The sequence below is a fragment of the Halyomorpha halys genome, unplaced genomic scaffold, assembly GCF_000696795.3.
Source record: "Halyomorpha halys isolate HHAL.00 unplaced genomic scaffold, Hhal_1.1 Scaffold82.1, whole genome shotgun sequence".
Taxonomy (NCBI): Eukaryota; Metazoa; Arthropoda; class Insecta; order Hemiptera; family Pentatomidae; genus Halyomorpha; species Halyomorpha halys.
This window is the reverse complement of record NW_027109449.1, coordinates 719,624-735,825: the sequence shown is the minus strand read 5'-3', so window position 1 is coordinate 735,825 and position 16,202 is coordinate 719,624. Positions and strand designations below refer to the sequence as shown.

The window sequence follows — 16,202 nt, the reverse complement described above, 5'->3', positions numbered from 1 at the left end:
CTACATTTTTTTTTTTTTTTTTTTGGGGGGGGGGTTAACATTCTCATAAAGACCTCAACATCCCTTTCTTTACTGAATTGGCCCGTCGTTCATCCCAAAATCCTTATCCACCCAAAACATTTAGTTCTTAATATCTCATCCTTAAAATATCTGCCATTCTTATCATAATCCTTCGAGAAGAAAGAAAAGAAGATCTTCTAATTTAAAACAATAATTGATATACGAGGTATTCCTTCCCACGATTATTATGTTTTCTCAACATTTATCACGTTTACTTATATATATTCATTTTTTTCTTTTATAAAGTTGTTAATTTCAATATATGAATAAAAAAAACTTTCTCACTACTCCAAGGTAAAGAGGTGTTTCTTTAATATTTCTAATTTTCTAGCAGTTTTTTAGGTTTCACTGCTCCAGTGCATAAATATTATCTAGGTCGTATCCTTCTTGCTATAGACTTTATTCCTTCTAAAATGATCTTTTTACGAAAATTTGTTCTCGGAATGAATAAATAATACTAATAATGATAAACTATATTATGGAAATGCAAATTACTTAATAGTTATATTTATTTTGAGGCAGATGACATTCCAATAACAATCGTGACAATGATTTGTATATTGACTCGCTGATATATTTGACCTGATCAAACATTCAGAAGTACTAAAATACAGAAGAGTGTGATGATGCTCGTACCGTTGCAACTTTCTTGCCCACAGATCACACGTTTCTCAAAGAATGGCAGTGCATACCTATATAATATATAATTGATTTTAGCAATGAATTACTCGATATATTTACTGATATTTCAGAGAAAGAATTGCATGTGAGTTTAACTATTCAAGTAAATCTTTCGATAATGCTCTGATCTCTGCTTCCAAGATTATTGTCGTATTTTATTATAATACTAATAGGAAGTTCTATCCTGAGGACTGTTTTAATTTCCCTGTCCCTCTTCCAGTCCCACTGTCTACTTCTTTTTCTCTCTCTCAACATAATATTATTCTATGCCCTCCAATTTTTCATGTCATTGTTAAACTTATTAAAACTTTAACTACGAACTTTCTATAGATATATCTACAAGTAGAAAAATAGACCCGAGGCAGGGACTCTACCTTATCCGATATATGAGTTACTACATTTACAGACTAATTTTATTACAACTGTATTATTTAAAAATGATATTTTTATAGTTATACCTAATTAATTATCATTGTTGTATTTTCAGGTATAATATGGAACTTCAGGTTCGGTAGCCTAGGAAGGCAAAAGAAGATGCCGCCGCCATTGGTAAAGTCGGCCTCTGAGCCGGTGCCTATCCAGAGCTCGCTGCCCGCACCGCACCTCGAAGTGAGCAAATGGCTCTCCAGGTTGGACCTCACTCAGTACAGCCACCTCTTCGAGTCCTACAAGGGAGTGGAGGTAACACCAACTTCATTATCTCATAAAATTACTGTTATACATCCTCAAGTTCCACTTCCTTTCATGTTAGAACGGTAAACAGATTCACAGTTTTATGTCAACATCTTAAAGAAATAACGGTTCTCTGAAAGGATATCTCACGTTTTGTACGCGGATATAATGCGACGTTTCATCTTTATGATATAAAGCGCAAAGCATGAAAACCAGTAGTTTGGTCCCAAAATATATAGCGATAGAAAAGAATAGATGGTTAATAGTAGAAGGAATGGTATACGGTTGGTGTATATTTGGTTATAGGAATATATGGTTAATCGCAGTGGGAGTGAGTAGCTCGTTAATAAGGCAATGGACTACTAACTCCAAAGACCCGGGTTCAAATCAGGCTGTGACAGATAATTATCATGTCAGCCCTGAGTGTCCGGGAGCCCTCCAGGGTCCACCCAGCCTCATAAATTGGGTACCATTAATTGGATAAAAATCTTGTGGTCGGGTATGATTCTGACCAAATCACCTCCTGGCACAACCATTGGTATAGTAACAGTACTTCCTTTCAAAGTACAGCACCTCTGACCTTTCTTCACCTCTGGGTTCTTTAAGGAATCAAAAATTGATTGATTGTGTAGCAAGTCCAATGCCCGGATTCGGAAAAGTTGGGCATATACCATGGTTAATAAAGTATAGCGAAGTATAGTCCCTAAAAATGTACGCAGTGCTGATCGGTGCTGTTTACAATTTCTGAGTTGTAGACCTTGACGTGTTTTGGATGTTTGTTTAGATGACTTTAGGTTTATAGTTGAATGGAATTTCATAAAGAAAAATTGTTGCTTGCTTGTAATGGCATTGAACTTCCTGGTTCGTTCGGTCTCTTCATTTTCATTTTATCATCATGAACTTTTAAATAATCTTATTGGTCCAGTAAAATTACAAGTTAACGTAGAAGTAATTGTATACTAATTAATTTCAATGAATTATATTGTAAAATTGTGTACAAAAGACTATAGTAAAGAGTATACCACTCCCTGGGGCTTAATAGGGCCTATATGCATCAAATTTGGAAAATGGCTACCGGATATTTTTAGATATATAGCCAATAACTTCTAATGCATTACCTTAAATATGTGAATTATTAAAATTTAAACGAATTAATTGGGGAAATTTTGGTATATAAAATTTTGTGTATGGAGGTATATATCATCTTAAATTTTGAAAGAAAACGTGGTCTAACCAGAACACTGTCTAGTACCAGCATAATGTAGTGCATTTTTCTTTGTATCTGAAAACCAGCTTACAATGAATTGATTCCATTAATTTTTTTATTAATTTATTGACTTTCTTATGTTCAGAGGTAAAACGTTAACTCAATAAAATTTTCCACTTTTCTTATTCTGTTTCTGTTCACTCCCATCAAAATTACGATTTTTGGAGAATACAGTAATTTTTTCAACTGTTAACAAGCATTTTCTGTTAGAAATGAATTCAATTTTTTACCAAGACTTTTCAACATATACAACATAGTTATTTAACTATTCCTGGACAACATTGAATTTTATCAAACAAAAAAATTTTTTTTTTTTTAATAATTTATTTATTGATATTTACAACTCTATACACATATATACAACAAGTAAATTTGCTGTAGGTGCAATATGCACTATGCATAGTGACATGATAAAAACATGTGGAGAATCTACCCACTGATAGAACTCCAATAACATTTCTAGAGGAGAAGATCTCGAGGCCATCTTCTTTTCAGACGCCTAGGAGGATTATTAGGTAATGAAGGAGAAGCCAGGTTAGAAACAAGTGGATTTGGGTGGTTGAGAAGTTTATTATGGAAGGAACGGTATCTGGTTCTGGCCAAATCGGCAACATATGGAATATTGAGGTCCTGATGGATGACTTGATTTGTGACAAAGTAAGGAGCATTAAGGATTTTACGAAGGATTTTGGACTGTAAGGATTGGATTCTGGAGGAATTTGATGGTTTAGTGGAGCCCCAAAGCTCAACTCCGTATGTCCAGATAGGCCTTATAATAGTCATGTAGATCAGTCTTTTGTAATGGATTGGCAATTTAGACCGTTTGTCTAGTAAATGTTGCAATACAAAAAAATTAAAATTATCTCTTATTATGATCCAATTCTCAATATCGTGAAGTCTATCTAGCATACGATAAAAAGTAACATACATATTTTTAAATAGAGTAAATTTTCTAAAATTTGATCCCTGGTCGCACTATTTTCATTTAATATTTTCCGACATTTTTTTTTAAATACAACATTTTATGAATTCCATTAGGTTAACATCATAAGAACTACTATTCTAAGAAAAATTATCCTTATGAACTACTTTATTGTAGATTTATCCACATTCAAAATAAATGTTTTGAATTTAAATAAAGGTCAATCTCTATATCTTTTTATGGCAATCAAGTGTTGTGATAATCATGTATCATTACAATATTTTTTTGTAATTATTGCATATACATTGTATCTATACTATGAAGAAATTGTGGCGCTTACGTCTTCAGAAAATTTAGGTGTTGCTGGAACTCATAAATTTAACAATATTTACCAACCTGCCCCCGTTATATGCCTAGTCGTATAAAAATCAACTCTAAGAATGGAATGTGGAGTACATACACTGATAACTGACATAACGCTCCAGGCTAAACTACACTCAATCTTTTGCTATTAAGACCCTTTTCTTTTTCTTTTTTTTTTTAGAACGTATTGAATTTACTTTTATAATCTTTAATATCCTGTCTCTTGAAAAAAAAATTACTCCACAATTCTCCGCCTCTTTTTATTATCTAAATTGGAGTTCTTTTTCAATATAATTTAATTTTTAGTAACTAGAATATCTTTAAATGAGTCAGTCATTTGAGAATCACGACATCTCCAAAAACGTAAACTTATGATTATAATTTCATAACTTCTACATAATTAAAGAACTTAATTTAATAATATTTATCAAAAAGACCAAGGGAAATTTTCGAATCACATTAATTCTTTTTTAATGTAATGTTATGTAATAGTGATAACTATTACAAAATCAAAATTTTATTTTACACATATATATTTTACATTATTGTCACGTTTTAGCTTATTTATCTTCGCCACAGAAACTTTATAAAAACTATGTTAAATTGTACAGGTTAGGATTTAGTTGTATAATGGTATTTAAAATTCTGCTGTTCTCAGTTTTTTTAAGTTATTTATATTTTGGTATATCAAAAATAAAAATTCAACACTTAATAAAAATTATCTAAAAAATTAATACTAATGTGAAATTATTTTATATATTCTTTCTTGGGTAAAATCTATTTATTTCCTATACTTTCTTTACTATAAAATTAATTTTTAAATTACTACATTATCAATTACTCCTAAACTACAGTGAGCACATGATTTTTTTACTAACTCATCGTTCACTTCCAACTATTATAATTTTCTTTATATTAATATTTAACATTGTTTTTCAGAAATCTCCATTTGAGTTCCTTAAAACTTTTTTATTTTCAAAATTGAGGAAAAGCTCAATTATTTATTCAACTTATTCAGGATCTCAGGGCATATGTTACATTAATGGTTCTATGGTTCTATCTTGTAATTAATTACATTATTTAGATTTTCAGTTTTAGTTACTGCTTCTATGAGTTTTCTTCTAAAAATATTCTTTTATTTACACAGTGTTTAAACATGAAAATAAAAATTGTGTTCTTGTTCCGCATAGTATTACACCAATACAGTTCTTTGATAATATTTTGGACTATTATTACTTTTGCAATCGTTTGTGTGTTGATAAATTATATATTTTATGTATAGTCCATTTTCTCCATAATATATCTCTGAACAATTTTTTTAAAATTTATTTATTGAAATTTACAACTAAATTTATATGAAAATACATTTAGTAGATGTGGTGGTAAGATATAATACAATTCGTATATGATATCTATTATTTTTTTAATTAAAAAATACTTTATGTATTGATAACATTACAATCTTCCACAAACTTGGGCAATGCATAATCCTAGTAATTGTTACTTTCACACACACACAAAAAATAATAATTAATAAATACAATAAAATCTACTGGGTGATAAATAACCCGGAAACCGAAATAAGGATCAGAAGACTGAGATTTTACGGGCACATGATGAGAATGGACCAAAGAAGACTAAAAAAGAAACTCGTTGACAGAATCTGTGAATACAAGAGCGTAGGAGAAAATAACAGACAAAGACTGCCTAGATAGAGAACGGAAAAAAGTTGGAAGAAATCAATGTTCTTGCGGCAAATAAAGATAAACGGAAGGGTACTGAGTGGTCGAAAGAGAGGAAGCATAGGCACGCAGAAATGATGAGAAGATACTGGGAGAGAAGAAAGGCAAAAATGAGAAGGGAAAAGTAGTGATATTGGCGTGGTATTGAAAGGCCGTTCCGAGAAAAAAAAACATCAATAAAATAAGAAAATAAATAAATATTAAAAAATATATAAATAAAATCTCTAAATGTATATAAACAGATAATTAACATAATCAAACTTAGTAAAATTAATTATATACAATCTCCACCTAAGGATCTCCGAGCCCACTCTATTCCACTCGCATGAGGGGTAGAGAAGGGAGGACCCATCGAGATTTCAGCGCAGCCCTCTCACTGCGTCACTGGTAATGAGACAGTGGAGGGTGAGTTAGTGCGCTAAAGCCACAATCACTCTACATCAGCGGAGCATCTTGCCATTGCCTGAACTGTGAATTTATTTCATCTAGATTCTAATGGTATGATACAGACATCAACCAATTGGTAGCAATGGAATAACATTTCTGCAGTAGAAGGTCTTGTGGCCATCTTCTTCTGGACAGTTGAAACAGTTAATTTTATAAACTACTCCTACATCATTATTTTTATCTATTTTATTTTTCATGTTACTGTATAGGTTAGTTATTTAATTTGATGGTTCATAACCCGGATTTCTTCGTGAATAATTTGAATAAGTAATTGTACTACGTCCATATTTTGAAAATAAAATACTTATATAAAAATGGAGTTACTACTCTGTTACTATGTATCCCAGCTTCAGTGACAAAAAACTAAAAGGATCTATCTGTTTCTATTCTTAATTTCAAACGCTGTTTATTACTTTTGAATTAGTATTACCTATCCTCTATCTGTAAGTAGTCTTTTTTAAAAATTATTCATCCAGTTTAAGTTAAAATTTATGACATTTTTATCAACAGAAATACCCTACATAGATAATTTAATTCAATTCGTATTTTATTATATAAATTGTTGAAAATATTTATTTATTTTTCAGGAATTGTTATATTTCTCTGAAGCCCAAATAAGGGATTTGGGAGTAAAAAACTCAGCACATCGCGCGAGCATCGTCTCCAGTTTAGTCGCTTTGAGAAATAAATATGACCGGGGTAAGTACATAATTATTATTTTAAATTATTTTTATAAATGGTATATGATACACGTTTCGCCCCACGATAGCTCCAATAAAAATAGTACATTATATTACTATTTGAGTTTAATTTGACCGTACCCGGACCATATTCCATTTATTCAATCAGCAATCTTCAATCAAATTATTTTGATGTTTTTCTTAAAGACCATAAAGTGTGATTCATGGTTAAGAAGAAAAATAGTAGCGATCAAGACAGATCAAAGTCCTCCACAGTATTTTTGTGAAGACTTTTAGTTTTAATCGACGTTTTGATATGGTTTTAATTAAAAAATTATGTGATAACTTTTAACGACGGGTATTTCTAATTTAATAAGATGAACTAAAGCATGCATTTTTATATGGGGTTCTTAAACTCTACACCAAAAGGCAAAAGACTTTATTTCTAATTGAAGAAACACTTTGAACTAAACGTCTTCATTAAAATAATTACGAAATGTATGAGTGTGTATTCATTTAATTTCGTCTTCTTTTTTATTCATTAAACTTTTCTTGATCCGGTGTGATTATTTTTTTTTTTTATTTAAAGACTTTTTAAGGAAAGCTTGTTTTAATAATTATGAAAGTTAAACTCTATATTATGTAGTTAAAATTCTGATTGGTCATCTGTTATATCTAGAATTATAAATGTTATTAAAATGGTGATATTTATATTATATTTTACCTTTTATTAGTATCATTTTTCTATGATTAACAATGTATAAATATATTATTTGCAGAACACTTATATTTAAATAATATTATCATGAGCACTGTGGTTCGTACGTTCGTTCTATTTTGTTTAACAGCGTAAAACTTCCTTTGTTTAATTTTTATTAATTTCTGGCAATATACTACTGCGGTGTGTGTCTTTGTGTGGAGAGAAGATAACGACTATACTTGTTCGATAATTTATGCTTGTATTTATATTTATTTAAGGAACATACACTTTTACATAAAGAATCATATTGGTGGCAGCCGCATAGGAAAGACTCGAATCTTCAAAGAAATACTGAGTCACGGATTAATTAATTTTAAAATAATTAAAAGATTAGTAAAAATTATTAGAACATTAAAAGATATATGTCACACAGATTTTAGTTCCTTCTACACTTGGTTTGTAACATAATAGCCTCTATAGCCTTAAAAAATATATAATTATTGAAGTGATTTGTATAATTTTTATTTGTATTTTTCGTTTAAACAATTTCAATTTATTCTGTCCAAATTCAACTTAATAATTAGAACGAGTTGATGTATTATTAATTGAACAAGTAGTTTCTGGGAAAAAAAAATTTTGATTTCGGTATTCACTATTCATTCTTCAAATATTCGAGAAAAAAAAAAGTGGAAATATTTAATCTTCATTTATGGTTGAGCTGAAGCTCCAATGAGATTGACGTTTTATAGTAAAATATTTTCTAATTTATGAAGATTGAAATATTTTATAAAATAATTTCGATAAATAAATTCTAGTACCGTAGGAAGTTGATTTGATATCCAGGAAATATGATGGTAAATAATACATCTATATTTCAAAGGCGCTAAATATTAAAAACCACATGATCAAAGCAAACATTAGATAAAAAACCTTTCCCTACGTTTCTGTGTTTCATCTTCCATCAAACAAACCTCAGAATTTATGAAAAAAGAGAAGAAATCAAATTCCTTCAAACCTGGAGGGAATTATTTTGATTTTTTTTTTTGACGAGTTTTGTTGAGAATTAGTTTATAAAATGTCTTTTCTAGAAATATCCATAACATAGGTTTAAAAACTGTACTTCGTTGTTCGAAATTAATTCGTTACTGTGGCGGTCAAGAAAAACTTGTTCAGCCGAATTTCTTAAAAATTAAGCTCACTGGGTTTAAACAGTTCTCGGGACGTCTGAAGTTGTGTTAAGTTGGTTTAGGCTAGTTGTTTTCCGTTAATAATTTCTACTCACTGGAAAATAACCAGACTAACCAATTTATTAGTCCGAGAGCTCGTTTAAAAAAAGTCGACATTATCTAATGAAAACATTAATAGCACTTTTTTAAATATTCATTATATTGCCAATGAATAAATGATAGACTGTCGTTCAAATTTTAACTATGGTGGCTGTCTCAAAACGTTAAAAAATAAATAAATAATTTTTACTCCGAGCTCTTATTTTTAAAATATCCTACAACACTTAAAATGCTATTGGCGTGCTTGTAATCATTTTAAGAAAAAATATTTTTCAGGAACCATTAGAAGAACAAATGTCTATCAGCACTCAAGTTATTGCTAGTTGAATTTACTTTAAATTAGTTCATGACGTAGATACTTCGTAGGAGCAGTTTTTATAATATTTTTCAAAATATATTCACAAAATTTTGATTTTCAGTTGTTTGGACAAAAGTTTTGATTTATGAAAAAGTACATTTTAGAATCATTAGAGGCAGAGATTACCTTACCTGCACTCAAATTGAAGCTAATATAAAGTACTGTAAAGTATTTTATGACGTTTATCTTCGTAGAAGAAATAGTTTTCTTAAGATCAAACCTACTAAGAAGGATTCTGCCAGCCAGATCATGCAGGTAGCATATGACACATGCTACAAACATGATGGCAGACTCTTATATCTTCTTTGGCAATGCTATGAATACCAAAAAAAGTGCTATCCAAATTTTCATCAGATAATGTTGATTTTTGTTTTTGCACGGGATCTTGGACTATAACATAATGAGGACGGTTTAAACCAAGTTTACTCAATTTTTAGGCAATTCGACTTACCTAGTTTTTTCACGACCACCACAGACTTATATAAATTACGTATGGTAAAATAGCATTATAAAATGAAGACTGCTATAAAAATTTTTCTGACTTCCCATTAAATCTTAATGTCTTCTAGAAATACAAGTTTTTTTATTCTAAAGAAATGAAAATATATGTTATGAGTTAATGCGAAAACTTCTTTTAAAGGTAGTTTACTTTATTTTAAAAAAGTTTAAATTAAAAAAATATTACTATGTGTTAAACTGAATTAACCTGAAATATCGTCGCTTAAGCGGTGATACCGCGTAAATCCATTAAAAAGAAAAAGTACCATTTAAAAATTATGAAAATTGATTATTCATACCAGAGACATCTTGAGAGGATTCTCCTCAGCAGAAAAAAATATTTAGGTAATCTACAAAACGACGGTTGAGATGAAAAGTATCTAGTGTGGTGGGATATTATTAAAATATTAAAATGGAATTATTAATTATTACAGTTACACTATATTTATACTTATTATTTTTTTTTAAAATTTATTTATTGATATTTACAACTGTACATAAATACATCAAGTAAATTTGAGGAAATCATATCATGGTATGGTACAAGCATGTAGAGAAACTACCCAATGGTAGCACTCTAAAAACATTTTTAAAATATAAGGTCTCGAGGCCATCTTCTTTTCAGACGCCTCGGAGGATTGTCCGGAATAAAAGAGGAAGCAAGATTAGAAACTAATGGATTTGAGTGGTTAGGGAGTTTGTAATGGAAGGATTGATATCTGGTTCGGGCTAGATCGGTTACAAATTAAGGTATTTGTGAATAATTTTATTTTTGACAAAGTAGGGAGCATTTAGGATTTTACGAAGGATTTTGAATTGTAAGGATTGGATACGAGTGGAATTCGAAGGTTTAGTAGAGCCCCAAAGCTCAACGCCGTATGTCCAGATAGGCCTATAATTGTCATGTAAATCAGTCTTTTGTAATGAATTGGAAGTTTGGACCGTTTGTCTAGTAAGTGCTGTAATAGTCGAAATTGACGTGGAGTTTCCTGTCTTTTCAGTCTTGTGTGAGGATTCCAGGTTAGTCGTTTGTCCAGACGTAGTCCAAGGTAGCGGATCTGTTCAACAGGGGTAAGGGCAACATCTTTGAAGTATACAGTAGGACAGTCAGTAGGTTTACGACATATACTTATTATTACACGGCGATACTTATTTTTTCTTAATCACTTTTAACTTTACTATAAAATTTAATCAGATTTTACAACGGATTTCCAGGTTAAATTTCAATATAATAGTGGCCATGAATCCGGACCGTTGCCTCCCTTCCCCGTTCAGTATGTGGTCGAGGGCTCAGCCCAAAAGTCTAGAATTGGAAGACTATCCTTTGCAAATCTAAAAATTAAGACAATACTGATCCATGAGTGGTTGATGTCTTAAAATAATTTTTAAAAATAATGCTTATATGGAAAAAAAAACTTAGATTATTGAATAATGCAATAGTAAATAATATTTTCACTATCGTATCATAAAATATTCCAATTTAATGTTCTTGAACTGCATTAAGTTTATCGTGACCGTGGCTAAGCTAGCACCTACAATCTAATGATGCTCTAGGTCCTGATTGGTAGAAAGTAGAACTGCCAATGGCATATATACGGGTCTCTATTCTTATTACTTTCTAGTATAATTGTATTTTATTCCTGGAAAGTAGTAACAATTAAATTCCAATTACTGTATCCTATTGCCCAGGCTAATAACTAAGTCAACTTATTATTAATTATTTCCACTTCCTATATTAATTCAAAATTTAGTTCTGGGTGGTTATATCCTTTTTTTTCTAACTTTACAAGCATTTTATTTTAATTTAACAATTTCCTTAAAAAAATTAATTTTTTTTTTCAATGACATTCTTACATTTGGATCCTATCAACTAGGTTTATAATTTTTTTTTTTTATAAATCGGGAAAATGAAGTGCTTGAAAGAAACGTAAGCTAATCAATTTTTATACTGCAATGTGGGCTCAAACTGACTGTCAAAACTGAACAAGGAACTAATACTTAAATTACTAAACGAAAAGATTAATAAATGATATTCTGAATTTCTTTTTTAGTTGCTTATAAAAAAAATATTTATTTAATGGCCGACTTTTTAAATTTCTGCTACAACCTAAATTTTAATCTATTTATCTAATGATATGGTCTTAGTGGATATTTTCAAATGTGAAATACAAAACTGAATTCTAGAATCATGAATTTCATTACATATTTTATTACTTTACCGAGTCCCTTAAAAAATAAATAAAACTATTATGCTACAGGTTATTGTAAATTATTTTACATAAAATAGTACTGTTTATCATTTTCATTTTAACTTCTTCATACTTACAATTATAAGAAAAGTATAGTAATTGACTAGTATGTATCAAAGTGATTATTGTGCTGTAAAATTACGCACTAAGGTTTGTTTTTAATTGGAATGTTATTGCACTTTATATTATCAATAGTACACTTATTCTAGAAAATGACCCTAACGGTTTATATATAACTAGTCATAACAATGTTCGATTAAATGATCTTAAGTATCAGCTAGGTACCTTATAAAACCTAATATATCATATTACCTAATGTCTTAAGTTAGCAAGGACTGTTTGGAATAATCTGACAAGACTTAATATTTTTATTTTTCTATCTTGTATTCATAAACAATGGTAATAGGGATCATAGAGTTTATTCACATCACATTTACAAACAAATAAATTAAATGAGAATAAAATAAGAAAAAAGAATAAAAAAAAAAAAAAAAAAAAAAAAAAAAAACTAACTTAAAGTAGAATAACCTCTAAAACACCATATTTCTAATTTATATTCTGACTGGAGAACTTTGAACTCTGAGTTTTTCTTTAATTTGTGGAGAAAAGAATAGGATTCCAGAAGATCCCTGCACTTCTCTCTCAACCCCGTCACTGGTTTACAGCACTTAAATACCCAGTATTCAAAATTGCTCTTGAAAAATAGGCAGTTTCAGTTTTCTTCTTGAATTCGAAATATTTAACCAATTCTTGTTCTTAGTTAGGATAAACAATGGATAAATACATATTATAAAAAAAAATTGAATATTAAAGATGCCTCTTTAATATTCAATTTTTTAGGTTTTTAGGTTGCCACCTCCAACCCTTTTTCATCATGACTGCATCCCCATCCACCCATGATACTTATAATAATGAATTTAATATTGAAATGAAATAAAATGAAAAATAGAATATTATTCTGGAACTAGGTCCCTTTAGGAGGCAATTTTAAGAAGAGAATTAAAAGGCAATTTTAATTTTATGATAACATTTATTGACCATAAACCGTATGGCCACACTTAATTTTAACTTATATACAGAGAGAAAATAAAATAGATTAATCAAAAAAGTAACTGACTAAATAAAAATAAAACAAAACGTTAATTACGAAAAATTTGTACAATTATAATAATGGTTCAAATTGGTGAAGAAAAAAGTAGTTACATATAAGGGATTTAAACAAGGGAAGGGTTGGTACATGACGTATGTTAGAGGGAATGGAGTTCCAGAGATATGCAGCTCGGGTAAAATAAAAAAACTATTTATCAAACGCAGCAGTTCGTTGAGGTGAAGGGTAGATGTCAGATAAACGGGACCTGGTAGAACGGGATTGGACTGAGAATTCGAATTCCAGGTTTTCTAGGATATAGGAGGGGCGTTGAGTACTAGTTGCTTGTAATAAAAAGGAATCTAGGAAGGATGGATAGAGCCACTCCAGCTCGGTGGGATACTAGGTTTGTACGTATCTCTGCTGATCCCGAAAATAAATTGTACTGCTCATTTCATAAGACGTGTAAGTTTAGATTCGAGATTACCCTTAAATATTAGCTAAACGAAAAATATTTTTCCTGATTGACAAAAAAATTTAGTAATACGAGTATTAATATATATTGTAGAAAAGACAAAGATTTTAGAAAATTTAATATCTAAGGTGTAAAGTCATAGCACTAATTGAGAATGATGAAAAATGTCTGAACAAACTGAATTTTCAAATTAATATTTTCTTTTTTCCTGGGTTGTTATGAAAACAGATTTTTTTCCGTTTATATATTGGTGGTTTTAACTATTTATTGAACAGATAATACAGAGTCTTTATTATACTATACGTTTTCACGTCAAATTTATTTGATGAGTATAAAGGAGGAGACGAATAAAGAGAAAAATGAGATGAGCTAGAAATCTCTAGTGGCATATTTATCATACTTATGCCCTGATAAAATTCCTGCTGTGTTCTGTCCTTCCTTGTCAAAACATTGTTAGGATCCTTAATTATTTGACAGTTTCAAACTACTATTAGTTGGTTAAAAAAATTGTTTTCAAGAAGTCATCGGCTTATTTACTTCTTTCTTCAGAATATAAATAATGCTTTTTCTGGATAAAAAATACAAAAAAAAGTCTTCACGGTTAATTCCAAAAACCATGGACACACCACACAGCAGTGAGTACCCATATGCCCCGAACAGATGCACCCATAAACAAACATAGGGGAACTGCCAGGAGATAGTACCTACATGCTCTAATTCACCGCTGTAATATAATCTTGTACCATGTTATGGACATCTACGTAATTACATAGCTGTTAATACTAATAACATCTACTCATATAATTTTTATCGAGATGAATATCTGATAAATCAAGCAATTATAGAAATACAAGTAATTATGTGCGATAAAATCGCGCTATAAAATGAAGACGCTGTAAACTTCCGACTGCACTCTGCATCTGAAAGACTTTAAGATGTTAAATACTATTCTGTTGGAAGAAAATGAAAAAAAAAATTAAAAACACGACTATGGAGATAATCCTATTAGTTTTAAGATTCTGGATGTTATTCCACATCTCCTTAAAGATATCAATGATGTCTATTAAAAATGGGAAATAAAAACCTATAAACCATAAAGAATATGAATAAACCGTATTATAATGAAATGTGCAAACTTATAAACCGCCTCTTCAACCCTATTGTTCTTACGGTCAACAGTCGGGATGATATTCCATATCTCCTTCAAGATGTTAGTGATGTTTCTACAAAAAAATAATGGGAACTGATACAGTAGTCGGGTTCCTTCTGTACAATGTAACTACGAATATCACCATACAGATAGCTCCTTGTACCTACCCGTTTAATGTTAATAACATAAAAAAAGTGTATTGATGAAGTTTTTTCTGAGGAGTCTGGAGTTTCGTTCAGATGCGAAAGGTACCCGACTACTAAGTTTTATTATTTATAGACGACACTAAAAATCTACTTATTATATTAAATAAATATACAATAACATTCCATCTCTTAAAACGAATTGGGGTTTTATCATAAGGTTATTTGGGAAGTCAGTTTACTTTTTTTAATTATATCAATATATTTGAGAAGTATATGAAGAATCATTATTAATACGATAGAAGATATTTTTTCACCCAAGAATCTTTTTTTTTTTTTTTAAAAGGAGAAATTTACTTCCACTTTACTTTAACACATAAATAAATAATAAAAGGAAGTTGACCCGAGTGCGGTTAAAAAAAATCAAATAGAAAATAAACTATTTATTGTTGTGAGCCACCGTTCTATTGTTGTTTGGTCAGGACAAAAAAAAATAATAATAAAACAACTAAAATTAAGCATCAGAGAAAGAGAATGAGATAACAAGAATAATATTTATATAACAATGAACAAACAAAATAAAATAAGATTTACAGTGATAAGTATAAATAAACAAGAAATACAAAAAAAAATATTAAAAATGAAAATAAGTTGGAGAAGGGAAATGTAAAACATATAGTACTTACTAAATGACGGAAATTAAGAGAAACAAAAAAATAAAATAAAATAAAAGTCATGGAAAAGGGAAAATAACTAACAAAATATTTTCCTTTTTTCTTGTCGTTCGAATCCTTGCAACGTGGAGTGAAACTTTTGCTCGCGATAAATAGTTTATTTTCTATTTTAGTCATTTTGACAGCCGAATCTGTCACGATACGCCAATAATAAATGGTAATTTGCGTAAACCGTTTTTATCTCTTAGTGTATAAAGAATAAAAAATAAAATATATTTTCATATAACCGTCAAATAGTCTATGAAATGTTGAGTGCTGTATGAAGTCATTTCTAACTCCGTGGCGATAATGTTAAATCTTACTTCCATTTGCTAAAAGGTCAGACCTCAGTATCCACGCTTCGTAAATAACTGTAGTTAAACTTCCTTTTTCCTACAAAACTGTATTTCAAAGTCCGGCTGTCATTTATAATAAAGTTATAATTATTTTTTTTTTCAAATACTGTTTCCTTTTTTATTATTTCTACCTCACTGTTAAGCAGAATGCAAAAATATCTCTTGAAACATATCTATGAAGTTTTGGTTTTCTAAGTTACCGCCTAAAGGATTAAAGTGAAAATATCTTCATATGAATAATTAAAATATGAAAGTGTGATTGTATTTATAATATTTTTTTCATAATAAATCACCAAATCAAAACGAAAAATAATTATTCACAATTATATTAAAATGATTATATATGTTATATA

At 29.7% G+C, this 16,202-nt stretch overlaps 1 protein-coding gene across 1 annotated transcript in view; it reads left to right on the top strand.

Moving 5' to 3' along the window:
- The first annotated feature begins 1,224 nt into the window (after positions 1-1,224).
- The window catches only part of LOC106692992 (breast cancer anti-estrogen resistance protein 3 homolog), a 203,358-nt gene continuing 188,380 nt past the window's right edge, over positions 1,225-16,202 (top strand). Inside the window, exons 1-2 of the mRNA XM_014439290.2 lie at positions 1,225-1,422; positions 6,742-6,853. Coding sequence (XP_014294776.1) covers positions 1,276-1,422; positions 6,742-6,853 — 259 coding nt within the window. The 5' untranslated portion in view covers positions 1,225-1,275. The remainder of the gene's footprint in view (positions 1,423-6,741; positions 6,854-16,202) is intronic.